This window comes from Mustelus asterias, chromosome 1, assembly GCF_964213995.1.
Source record: "Mustelus asterias chromosome 1, sMusAst1.hap1.1, whole genome shotgun sequence".
In the NCBI taxonomy this organism is placed as follows: Eukaryota; Metazoa; Chordata; class Chondrichthyes; order Carcharhiniformes; family Triakidae; genus Mustelus; species Mustelus asterias.
In genome coordinates, this window is record NC_135801.1 from 102,852,203 (window position 1) to 102,864,612 (window position 12,410).

At 44.1% G+C, this 12,410-nt stretch overlaps 1 protein-coding gene across 3 annotated transcripts in view; it reads right to left on the minus strand.

Annotated features, from left to right (window-relative positions):
- Positions 1 to 12,410, minus strand: part of arap2 (ArfGAP with RhoGAP domain, ankyrin repeat and PH domain 2) — a 361,519-nt gene that overhangs the window by 45,504 nt on the left and 303,605 nt on the right. For all 3 annotated transcript variants that reach the window (XR_013498288.1, XM_078215698.1, XM_078215708.1), the window contains one exon: positions 3,537 to 3,684. Coding sequence is in view for 2 of the 3 variants with exons in the window: in XM_078215698.1 (XP_078071824.1) it covers positions 3,537 to 3,684 (148 nt within the window). In the remaining variant the exon portion in view is untranslated. The remainder of the gene's footprint in view (positions 1 to 3,536; positions 3,685 to 12,410) is intronic.

Genomic DNA, 12,410 nt, shown 5'->3' on the forward strand with positions numbered 1-12,410 from the left:
AATTTCTATTGTGTGCCCCAATTACTTAGTTTTGTCATCAAAGCTTCTTTGCTTTCCCTGTAATGTTACTGAATCTTCTGATACTACGGGCAGTTTAATGATGTCTGTTGGAGTGGGCACGATTGTGGGGGCGAACAAGGGAATTGGGTAAGAGTCCCTACGTCTGATTCTTGGAGGCAGGGAAACTGTCCCACATTTAGTGGGGGGTGGGAAAGGCCCAACACAGGAATCTCATTTGCTGGTGGCAGGCTGACAATTCAGCTCAGCAACAAACTACCTGAGAGCAATTATCCCGGAAGTTACTATTTGAGGGACACAACATCAAGAAGGGGGTTGGTGGGCGGTCTGCTGAAAGCCACCCCTGGCCCTTCCATCCATGCCTCCCTCCCCCTCTCACCAGTCACCCCCTCCCAAGGGCCTCCATGCTGTCCGCACCCATCTCTCTCCACTGATCCGGCAATGATCCCTGGTGAAGGCCTCAGTGGAACAGCAGTCACTACTCCTGGTGGCCCTGAAAATACCAGGGATCTGCTGGCCTCTAATTGGCTGGTAGCTCTCGGGGACGGGATTTCTGCCTGACTGGGATACTGTCTAAATAAGTGCCTGATTGCAATCGCTTTGGCCTCCTGAGAAACCCAACGTTAGGCTCCTGACCAGTGAACAGGACCTCTGTCGCACAAATTAGGGGTTGAATAATAAGCAGGGTGGGGGAGGCAGAAGGCACGCAGAAAGCACATGCCCCTCCTCCCACCCAAAATACATTAGCATGGTGCCGACACAATCCACGCTGCCATAAAACGCTGCGAGGCTCATTAACAAGGGCTAAGTGAACTTCCATACCTCACTGGCTGGTAGCTCCATTAGTCCCGGCTGTGCAGGAAGGTGTCAGTGGCTGCTGGGACTGCTGGAAAAGAAAGGCCCCCAAGATCGTGGATCCCTGGAGTAGCTAAGTCTAGGCTCTTGGGTCAAGAGGATTTGGTAGGTTAGGGAGAGGGGCAGTGTGGGGGGAGGTTTAAGGGAGAAAGCGGATAGGAGGGAAGTGGGGGTTCAAAGGGCAACCCCTGAAGATAAACCCCTCACCACCCACTTACTTCCTGCCCTTTAACCCCTCGAGGTGAAAATTGGACTTCCCGCTCCAGCCCTGCTGCCCAGGCCAAATTTACATGCTGCGGGCAGCGTGTTAACAGAGAAATATCTGGTTCATTAGAAGTCCAATCAACTCTCATATTTCCTTTAAATATGGCGGTGGGCCTCTGATTTTATGTGACCACTGCCCACCTGCCCACCACCAACACCACCCCCGCCCCTCCCCGGGAAACACACCTGCCAGGGGCACATAAAAATTAGCCCTAAGATTCTGCCCCATTTCCTTCGCTGAAAAAAACTTCTTGGAATTCCAAAACTATTTTGAAGAGTGGGGATAATGCCATCAGAAACCAACTCCTACAATCTCTTTACTGTACACTTTCAACTTTCACTTCAGACACTCGGCAGATTTCTCTGCATCTAAAATTGCTGCAATTCACTCAGTTGGTCACCTCTCTATCCTTAAGACTTGGTCTTCACCAACTGATCACAAAATACACCCTCGTTTCACAGGAAGCAGAGGGCTGAATTGCCCTAGTTTATGGAGAGGGACTAGGAGCTGGGTAACCAGGGGTGTGTGTGGGGGAAATAGGAGAGGGACACGTCAGGTTAGGTTCTCAATGCATTTCCGCCGCCAAGAAAGTTTCCCTGCAATGAGTTAGGAGGCGAATCAGCTACCCATTGAAAGAGGCAGGCAACCAATTAAGGTGATTGAGACCCCAGTGAGGGGCGATTTTGCAGGTTTCACAACATTTTGCCACCTGTGGAGCAGGCTGCAGAGGGAGCATCAGAATTAATGGGGCATCCAGCCTTAAAGGCTGCAGCAATACTAGTCCATTCCAATCCAGCAGAGGGATTCAGCCTCTATCTAAGTGGACCTGCCGCTCTAGATCTCACTTATCCTTCCTGCACGGCTGTGCAGTCCAGAGGGAGTAGTAGTCCCATGTTGACGGGGCCTACAGCATCAGAGCCCACCCACTAGCTTTAACAGGATGGAGTGTTCAAAGGTGGGCTTCTCCTGGAAGATTGCTGAGCCATTCCAGCTTCCAGCAATTACATTCTTGGGAATCCCATTTGGTCTTGACATCAGTGTCTTAAAGCCCATGGGAAAAATCCATTCGGCCCCTTGAGCCTGTTCCGTCATTCAGTTAGATCATGTAGACCTGCAGCTCAACCTCATTTGAGGTTGGCATTTGAGGGCACAATGGCACAGTGGTTAGCACTGCTGCCTCACAGCGCCAGGGAGCCGGGTTCGATTCCCGGCTTGGATCACTGCCTGTGCGGAGTCTGCATGTTCTTCCCGTGTCTATGTGGGTTTCCTCTGGGTGCTCCGGTTTCCTCCCACAGTCCGAAAGACGTGTTGGTTAGGTGCACTGACCATGCTAAATTCTCCCTCAGTGTACCTGAACAGGCGCCGGAGAGTAGGGGATTTTCACAGTAACTTCATTGCAGTGTGAATGTAAGCCTACTTGTGACTAATGAATAAACTTTATTTACCTGCATTTTCCACCGATCCCGCGAAAACCTTACTCCTAACAAAGAGCCACACTGACACAAACTCACCTCGTAACCCTTTTAAGCCCAGGTATAATTCTGGCAAATCTGCATTGTACCCTTTCCAAATATCAGTCGACATTTTGTGAGATTTAGTGCCCAAAATTAAATGGGACTCTTTCACCCATTTCAGATTATCACTGGGTGCGAATTAAAGATGTTAGGAGCAATTTCTTTTACTCTGAGGCTGTTGGAACATGGAATTCATTCATCAGAAAGATCAATGGCCTGAAACTGTAACTCTGCTCAACTCTCCACAGATGCTGCTTGGTCTACTAAGCATCTTTCAGCATTTTCTACTTTTATTTCAGATTTCCAGTATCCACAGTATTTTGCTTTTGATTTAATGTTTAAATACTTACTTCATTATTGGCAACTTAGGAATGAAATTCCCTCAAGAAAAATGTTACTGCATTACCTGTTGTTATTTGTTAGTTGTTATGTCCTTTATATTTTCTTCTTGGACACAATTCTGTCTGGTTACGTGACTGCTTGGGACAGATTAACTACTTTGATAACATCAAAAATCCGAAGGATGTGCAGGTCTGCTGCATTGGCCGTGCTAAATTCTCCCTCAGAATGTGATGACTCGGGGATTTTCAAAGTAACTTCATTGCAGTGTTAATGTAAGCCTATTTGTGACACTAATAAATGAATAAATCAACAAATGTTTTAAAAAATAGAACTTTTAAAGTTACACTTTAATGGGCAGATGAGGTGAAGACTAGATCTGAATAATGAAGCGAGCAAAACCTTCTGGTTTAGTTTCTGTAGTTAGCATATGATGTGTTTGGAAAATCTATAGAAATGATGAATTGGCTGTTTCTGATCTACAGCGATGCAAGTTATTTCAATGAAGAATTCGCTATCATTGGATGACAAAAATGCATACTTACACCAAAGAGTTGAACATACAAATTGATCAGATCCTCTGTAACATTCACTTCTTGTTTGGTCTGACCTTCTGTTTGGAACAAGTAAGGCGAAAACACCTGCGACAAACTGTGTGCATTCATCTGATTCATCTCTGAACATTTCTGAACCCTGTAGGGAGGGGGTAGGGAGTGGGTGGAGAAGTAATTTAACACGCGATAAAAATATGGTTTGCTTGAAATCAAAGAACAATAGCTGAACAGTTTGCAGTGCATCAATATCTTTTCAATATTACATAATAAAAGACCACTGTGGTGTGCGGTATAGTAAACAGCTCATGGTTTTAAAGGCAGGGTTGGGGTTGTTCAACCAAGGCTCAAAGCAGACACTAAATACAGGGCATCTGCGCCCAGCCAATCTGAATGTTTGAATAATTGATCCTGAAGTTTTACCCGGGTGGGGGAGACATGTTCCCTCTCTGTCCGTCCCCAAACACCAAAATAGGCCACCAATGGCCATCCACTACCTCAACCGCAGACAGGAGCATGGACTCAGTGACAACAGGCCTCAGCCAAGAACTTGTGGGAGCAATCCCAGTCACATAGAACTCCTGCTTGTTCTGGTCCACATCCTGGCTTCCTGAGGACCCCAGAATATTATTGCAATCAGGTCCCAGTGAGGTCAGTGGGAAGCATCTGCTGATTTAAAGAGGGTCTCCGCCTTCTCATTAAGCTCAGGACACAGCAGAAAGCCAGCAACATCCAAGGTGGCAAGTGATCGAGTATTCCTGCTTAAAACCCAAGTTTTGTGTCAGGCGAGGAGAATTCAAATCGAGGCCAATGTCTCAGTTAAAATTACCCACACCGAACAGTTTCCCAATACTTAATTTTATCACAAATGCTACTTCGGCAGAATGGGTTTAAGCATCGAGAGAGAGGCAGATAGACGGTGAGCTTCAACAAATCAGATGTGACTTCACATAAGCTGCAACAAAATCTAAAGGAACCAAACTTTATGACAATCGTTGCAGTAATATGTGCTATACACCTTTGGGTTGCCACGGTAACGGAATATTCTGGCTCTTTTGTCTCTAAGGGCCTGAGGGAGAAGCAGAAAGTTTTGCTATGCAGCAAAACTCTGATAACCAGAGAAGCTGGGACTCGAAGCTGGAAAAGATTTTTTTTTCCTGAGATGTACAGAAAAATGACCTCTCCTGAACTATAGGAAACAGAAAGCAGCCACAAAAAGTTTCCCAATAGCAGTTGGGTTGTATATCGCATTAGGAACACATGTACTGGAACTGAGAGAGACTTTTAACAGCTGCTCCAAAGGGGGAGAGACAGAGAGGGGGTGAGAATTGGACATGGTGGATGGTAAAATAGGAGGCTAAGAGGTCCAGTTTAGGGGACCAACTTCACGTAGCTGGGCAGTGGAAACATTTTGGGCCTGGTGATTTTAGGATGACTAGATCTTGAAGGTCACTGTTGGTCACCACTTGCCCCCATTTCCAATTGCCTCTCCCTGGAATCCCCTTACTGCGCAAACTCAACCCACCAGCATGACCAACAAGCTGCCATTGTGGCCAGGACAAGTCCGTAGCAATAAGCATTTGAGGCTGGCACACGACTTTGTTGTGATGCTGAAGCCGTCCTCATTATAGGATCATATGCCAATTCAGCCATGATTCCATTTTTAGCACAGCCATACAACAACCATGTGCTTGAGGAAGATAACAGGATTGTCAGTGTATCTGGTATTCCAGTTACAGAATGCAAGGAGTAAGAACACTCCCATTTGCTGCAACCTGGTCAAATATTTGACCAGCATATTTTGCAACGCCAAAAGACTTTTTGCAAAATAAAAACTGTTGAAAGCTGCAAGCTGTGAGGTGCTTCCTGGAATGCAAAAGTTTAGTGTGTCGGCCCCAGCAAAACAATTAGGCCTGAATTTTCACGCAAATGGAGAGGCTCTCCTCTTTTGGATGTGGTCCTGGGACACCTTTGGTAGAAGTATGGTGCCCTTTGGAATTGTTAAAAGCACACATGAATGAGTGTGGGTGGAAGGGCATAGGTAGGCATAGGGGCTGTAAAGGGCCATTGGCGTGGGTGCGTGTGTGTGGAGGAGCACAGGTTGGCATGGAGAACATGAAAGTCTATGGGGGGGGGAGGGGATTGAAGGTGGTATTTGATGACATGGGTTGGCATGGATCAGGCAATGGTGGGGGGGGAGGGGGAGTATGTGAGGGCTGTTTATTTGTCTTGTTTTTTATTTTTATAGCCTTAACAAAGTGCTTCAATAGTCTGTTACTGAACAGTCATCATGCATAGCTCTAGGCATAAATAATAAATAACAAGACAAATACAAACAATTACGTTTAAGAAGAAAGGTTTGTGCATCAAGGATGGAATTTAAGGGTGTTATGGAAGTGACCATGGAATCAGAAAGACATATAGAAAGGAGTCTTGAGTAGGCTGTATTGTATATGTTAAGTCTGAGACTACTGGGGAGGGAGCTCCAAAGAAGACACACCAAAGGCAAACCACAGGAACAATTGGGTTTATTGAAGAACTGTACTCCTCGCACTCCAGCCCTCAAGTGGCTGTTGGGGCAGTTTCCCAGGCAGGTCACTTCACCCTCCGGGTCACTGGACAATGTCCTCTTAAAGGGGCGACGCCCTGCATACATAACAGTATAGGGTCCAGAAAGCTATGGAAAGTAACTTTTAGGTAGGCTTTTAACTCATGGTTTAGATAAAGAACTCAACATTTTATTGGATACCTGGTATTAAAGAGAATCCTTATAGGACAATAAGGTTTTATCAATATAACACCCAAGTCTACCCCTGATAAAGGGGTATAAAAGACAGTGACTAAAATACATCTGAACTGCTGTCAGAAATGAGCTGACCTGGTCAGTCACCCAAGACATTCAGCCAAGTTCTCTAAGCAACCAAGTCATTCGACTTGACTGGATCATACACGTAAGTCTTTGTGAAATTCTTTGTGAGACTAAATCTTTTTGAAAGTGTTGTGAGATTACTGATGTAACCTCTGTGGTTTTGAATCTGTTTTAGTGAACTTACCTCTTTAAGCAGATCTGATGTCTGAGTAATTTATCAATATAGTTCTCAGGTTCAAAGTGAGCTCTCAGGAGTGAGGCCTCACTTAGGCAACAGAACCCACCCATTTGATTCCAGAGTCCAAATTTAAAAAATCATGAAACTGTCTATAACCTAATACTTGACATAGTAAATATTGATTTTATTTCATCTAGTGTTGATTAGAAATGACTGCAGCACACGTAGACCATTTTCTCTCCTGCTAGTCTCGAGTGTATGCAGATTTGTCTCAGCTTTGAAGAGAGAACCCATTTCAGATTTTGCAATGAATGTGTTTTGTGTAATATTGTTTCAGAAATATGAATGTGAGGCACAAAATATTATATCCATATTTCCATTCACTCTGTTCTAGTGACTATTTTATGTGGTCCAGAATCCTGGACTATTGGCATATTTAATGCAGTAAATGGTGTGTCTAAATATACAATGGATAACAATGAAAATGACCAAAAAAAGCCTCTGATATAGAAAAGAAACAGCTCTGAATATAGCAGCAGGTATTGCTCATGTTGTGCCAACTGCATTGTAACTGACAAAAGAAATCTGATGATGACTTTTCCTGTACATTTACTTAAATTTATGTTCATTCAATGTTTTTGTTACTTGGGGGGTTGGGGAAGTAATTATACTTTGCTTTTAATGCTCAAGGTGAATGATGTCAGTGCTGGGAATGGAAACACTTCCACTTTGTGGATTATCACCAGAAACGTTAGGGTCAAGCGTCATCTGCGGCAGTTCCTTGGAATCGAGGATAATGTCCGTCAGGCTTGGTGAGTGTTCAGATAACTGAGCAGCCCAATTCTGGTTCCACAAATCTTTCTGCAGTGGGGCATGTTGCTGCGCAGGGGAGTGGAATTCACAGACCCAAGGTTGGCTTCCCTCTCCTTCCTCTGAGGCCAACATTCTGCCTCACTGTCAATCACTGAGCCTAGAAGCTTGTGCCTTGATGGACCAGGTGGAGCCACATTGAATGATCTGCAGCTTTCTCCTCCCAGTATGTGGTGTTAATGCCTCTGTGCTTTAGGGCAACCTTGAGCGTATCCTTATAACTTTTCCGTTGATGCTCTTAGCGCGTTGGCCCACGGAGAGCTGGGAGAAGAGAATCTGTCAAGGGAGGCGGCTTCCAGGTATCCAGATGCAATGACCCATCCATCGGAGTTAATTCTGCAGGAGCAAGACTTCAATGCTGGTAGAAGCAGCTTCATGGAGGATACTAGCATTGGTCCTGTGGTTCTCCCTTTTGATCCCCAGGATTTGATGCAAGCACCCATGATGAATTGAATTGAAGCTCTCAAGGATCTCAACATGGCGTCAATAGACAATACAGATTTCGCTACAGTAGAGGAGGGAGGTCAACACAACAGCTTTATAAACCAGGACACTTGTTGACTTCCAAAGTTCCTTTTTGAGACCGAGGGTACATGGTAACCTGTCAGTTAGGGTTGTTCATGGGGGGATTTTAACAGAGTCAAGACTGAACAGGAAGACAAATAAAATGGAGCTGGGTATATACCCACTCTTACCCTATCCTGATCTGCCTGGCTGTAATTGTAGGAGGCAAGGATACCCATCCGAGGCCAGTGCTTTCTTCCGGCATAAAACTTAACCCTCCGTTATTTGTTAGATTTGATGATTTTGTGTTATTACATTACAGCAGTGGCTTCACTTCAAAAGTGCTTTATTGGCTGTAAAATTATTTGGGTGGTCACGAAAGGCGTTATAGAAATGCAAGTTTTTAAAAATTGTTTTGGTTTCACTCTCATACATGAGAATGTGAGTACAAAAGTTGGTGCATTCCACAACATCTTCCCTCCATTCCTGTTAAAATTCACCCTTATATAGATGGTAGGAAATACTATTACACATTCAACCTCTGACTCTCAAATTTGATTTTTGATTTGATTTATTGTCACATGTATTAGTATACAGTGAGAAATATTGTTTCTTGCGCACTATACAGACAAAGCAAGTAGGTCCATTCAAAATTCTGATGGCAGCAGGGAAGAAGCTGTTCTTGAGTCGGTTGGTATGTGACCTCAGACTTTTGTATCTTTTTCCCGATGGAAGAAGGTGGAAGAGAGAATGTCCGGGGTGCGCGGGGTCCTTGATTATGCTGGTTGCTTTGCTGAGGCAGCGGGAAGTGTAGCCAGAGTCAATGGATGGGAGGCTGGTTTGAGTAATTGTTTAGTGAGTGAGACGAAACAGAAAGAGTTGAAAAAACAGCCACAACTTTCTGACACACTGTTAGAGCAGTTCTAATTAGATGGTGGAGCAAAAGATGATTGAAGTTCTATTCCCACTTTAATAAATTAGCTTCCACTAACAGTGAGTGAAAGGAATGGACTGACAGAAAAGTGTGAAAGATAGTGATTTCAGGCAGTCAGCTCCACCATCTGATCTAGGCAACATTGCAGAGGACTGTAATTACACCACAAATCTATAAAGGCACAGAACGAAGAAAAAAAGTTGAAAGACCTCCTCTGCTGCTGAAATTTCTATAATTTTCCCAAACAAAAGAATATTCATTTGAGATTGAACAGTTTCTTTTAATATACATTCATGGGATGTGGGTGTCGCTGGCTGGGCCAGCATTTGTTGCCCATCCCTGAGGACATTTGAGAGTCAACCACATTGCTGAGAGCCTGGAGTCACATGCAGACCAGACCAGGTAAGGATGGCAGATTTCTTCTCCTAAAGGACATTATTGAAACAGATGGGTTTTTACAACAATCGACAGTACTTTCAAGATCATCAGTCGACTTTTAATTCCAGATTTTGTTTTATTGAATTCAAATTTCACCATCTGCTGTGGTGGGATTCGTACCCGGGTCCCCAGAGCATCACACTGGGTCCAGCAATAATACCTCGCCACCACTGCATTCCCCAATAAATACTGAGAATACCTATTCCTAATCTGGAAGTTGCTTTTGGCTTGTGTACTTGATCCTGGTTGATCTCCAGCACCAAAACTTAAAACTCAATTGATAACTACTCCAAACCATTGAAAGCAGTTAAAAATTTCCCTCAGTTGCACTAAGTGTGGGAGTGGGTATTAAAAATGGCATTCCACCTGTCGGTTGCTGGGTCCTGAAGCCATAGCATCTGCTCCCCTCATTAATTATGCACACATGTGAAACATGCTGGTTCGCTGATCCGCCCACCCTGCCATCAGCTCACCACCTCCTCACTCCAGGTGCCATATTTAAAGTATGGCTGTGCACAGTTTTCTCAGTGTTGGCAACCCAGGATTGCTCCACTGAAAACATGCCTCAAAGCCAATGACAGCAGCCCCCAAATTCAGTGATACCTCACTGGAGCATCTAGTTGACACAGTTGAGGTCCACCGCATAGCCCTCTAGCCCTGCTCTAGATACCGGGGGATCCAGCAAGTTGACCAATCCAGCTTGGGAGGTAGTGATCAGTGTCTATGTGGTCCAGAAGAGGTCAGCCACCCAGTGCAGGAACAGGATGAATGATCTCATCCGTGCTGCCAGGGTAAGTCAAGTATCTCATCACTTTTGACTCAGAAACTCATCAGCCCATCACATATTCACATTAATCTTACCCACTATCGACTCAAAGGACATCACCACGCATTCTCACACACATCTCTATCTGGCCTCATTTCCTATAGAGATTACACCCTCACCCTATCCATGGACGCAAGCTGGGAATCGAACCCGGGTTCCTGGTGCTGTGAGGGAACAGTGTTAACCACTGTGCCACTATTCTGCTTCTGGAGCATGTATGCTTGTTAGCCCCTGAACACTTTGGAAGTGGATGTGCCTATGGCCTGTGTGCACCTCACCCATCCCCATCCTGAAACCACTGTTCAATGTATAGTACCACCACGCCACCAACCTCCTCCCCCACCCTCTCCCCTGTCATATCTCGGAGTACAACTTTCCCCACCTGTACACCCAAGTACAAGCCAACCCTGCAGCCCTTCTCTTGCCCGTGGCCACTTGCTCCCCTTCCCTGGTACAGCCCTAACCCTGCAGTCCATTAAAAACTACCCCCACCTTACCGCTGGACTGGTAGGTAGAGACTTGCCCGTGACAACACTCTGACAGTGAAGTGGTGCTCCCAGCGAAGCCTGGTGCTAATTTATGTGAGTGCTGCGCGTTGCAAGGTGGACAAACTAACTTCAAAGTAATGAGCAAAGGGCAGGTCGCCAGGTACATGTCACTTACACGCCATTGTGGAACACGTCATTCTAACTGTACGCCAACGCGCCAGGCTGATCCAGTGTGTGAGCACAATTGTGGTGAGATGTCCTTATAATGAGATGCAAAAATATTGAAACATTCCCAATGTGCCATGGCTGGTAACACAGCCCATCATTGCCTGCATCAGCTCACAAAAATAACCTGGTTTTACGACAATGTAAAACTGATTTTTGGCCTTCGCGTGATATTTTATGCGCCCGCCCACCATGATGCCCACTGCAACCAGGAGTGGAAAATCCCGGACAATCTTTTCATCCCATTAGTCTGTAGAATGTACACCTTGAAAACTAATAGATTTCAATGAAACTTGGTGTGCAGAGAGGGTATGGTCCATGGAAGAACTTACCAGTTTTTGGCAAAGATGTAGGTCTAGATTCTGGATAGGGGGGGGAATTGACTTTTTAAAGACTGTTGTGGGTTTTAAAAAATTTATGAATGTTGTTGGTTGTTTTAGAACGTTATGAATTGTTTCAGCTGCTGTGGTGGTATTTGTCACAGCTGTCAAAATGTGAGCAGAGTTTTCAGCTCAAGTTGTTGGATGTGGCCTGATATTACCTCGGTGAGATAGAAGTTCTTAATAATAAAAACATTTTCCTTTTTGTCAGCTTTGTAGTTACAGAGCATGAACCAGGTAGGGAAAAACCTCAAAGAAGAGTTGTGTAAATGTAATAATATTGAGTGAACACAGTGTGGCAAAGGTTTTTGCTCCAGTAAGTGCCCTCTTTGCATGTCTGTTAATGCAACTGAACTGTTCCTGCACCAGGCACATGCTTTATTAATTTTCTTAATTTCCTTTTCTCTTAGTTTCTGTGCAATGCATGCTTGAATTCCTTTTGAGAGAAGATATTGATAGGCTTCATGAAACTCATATTATAGCTTAAAAGAATATATACTGACAGCAAAGGAAGAAAAAAAAGGAAAAGTTTAACCAACAACTTTAAGAATTCCCATTTCCAAGAGAATAGGGACCTTTGCAGCAATAATGCAAATGATGCAATATTTTTTAAAAATAAAAATATTAGTTGCTTTATCTCAACGTTTGCGGGCATTTCCACATTTTCAGCACTTGCAATCGTGGATAAGTTACACCAATTCACAAACACTGCTCAAATTGGGAACTGTCCTTCTAGCCAGAGACAAGAGCAAGCGCAAGTTCTGCAAGAACAGAGTAAGGATAGTGATTACTTTTACTTGCATTATCATTTCCACTCAAAAGATGAAACCATATTGTAAAGGTCTCTGGGAAATACAAATTAGTCCCATTATATTAAAATGAATTTAAAGCAACCTTAGAGTGCACTGAGATAATTCTATTTGATTTTACAACACAAAGTTACATGGTGTGCTATGAAACAGTTCTATCTTCTTCACAATGAGTGAGATTAATTTTACAAAGTAAGTGCATTTTCCACCCAGTAGATCACTATAAAAAAATCAAACAACACAAAGACATCTAACAAACTTAGTCATTTAAATAATTGAACTCTAGTTAAAGCAAAGAGTTTAAAGGGGCGTCTTGACAAATACTTGAAAAGGATGGGAATGGAGGG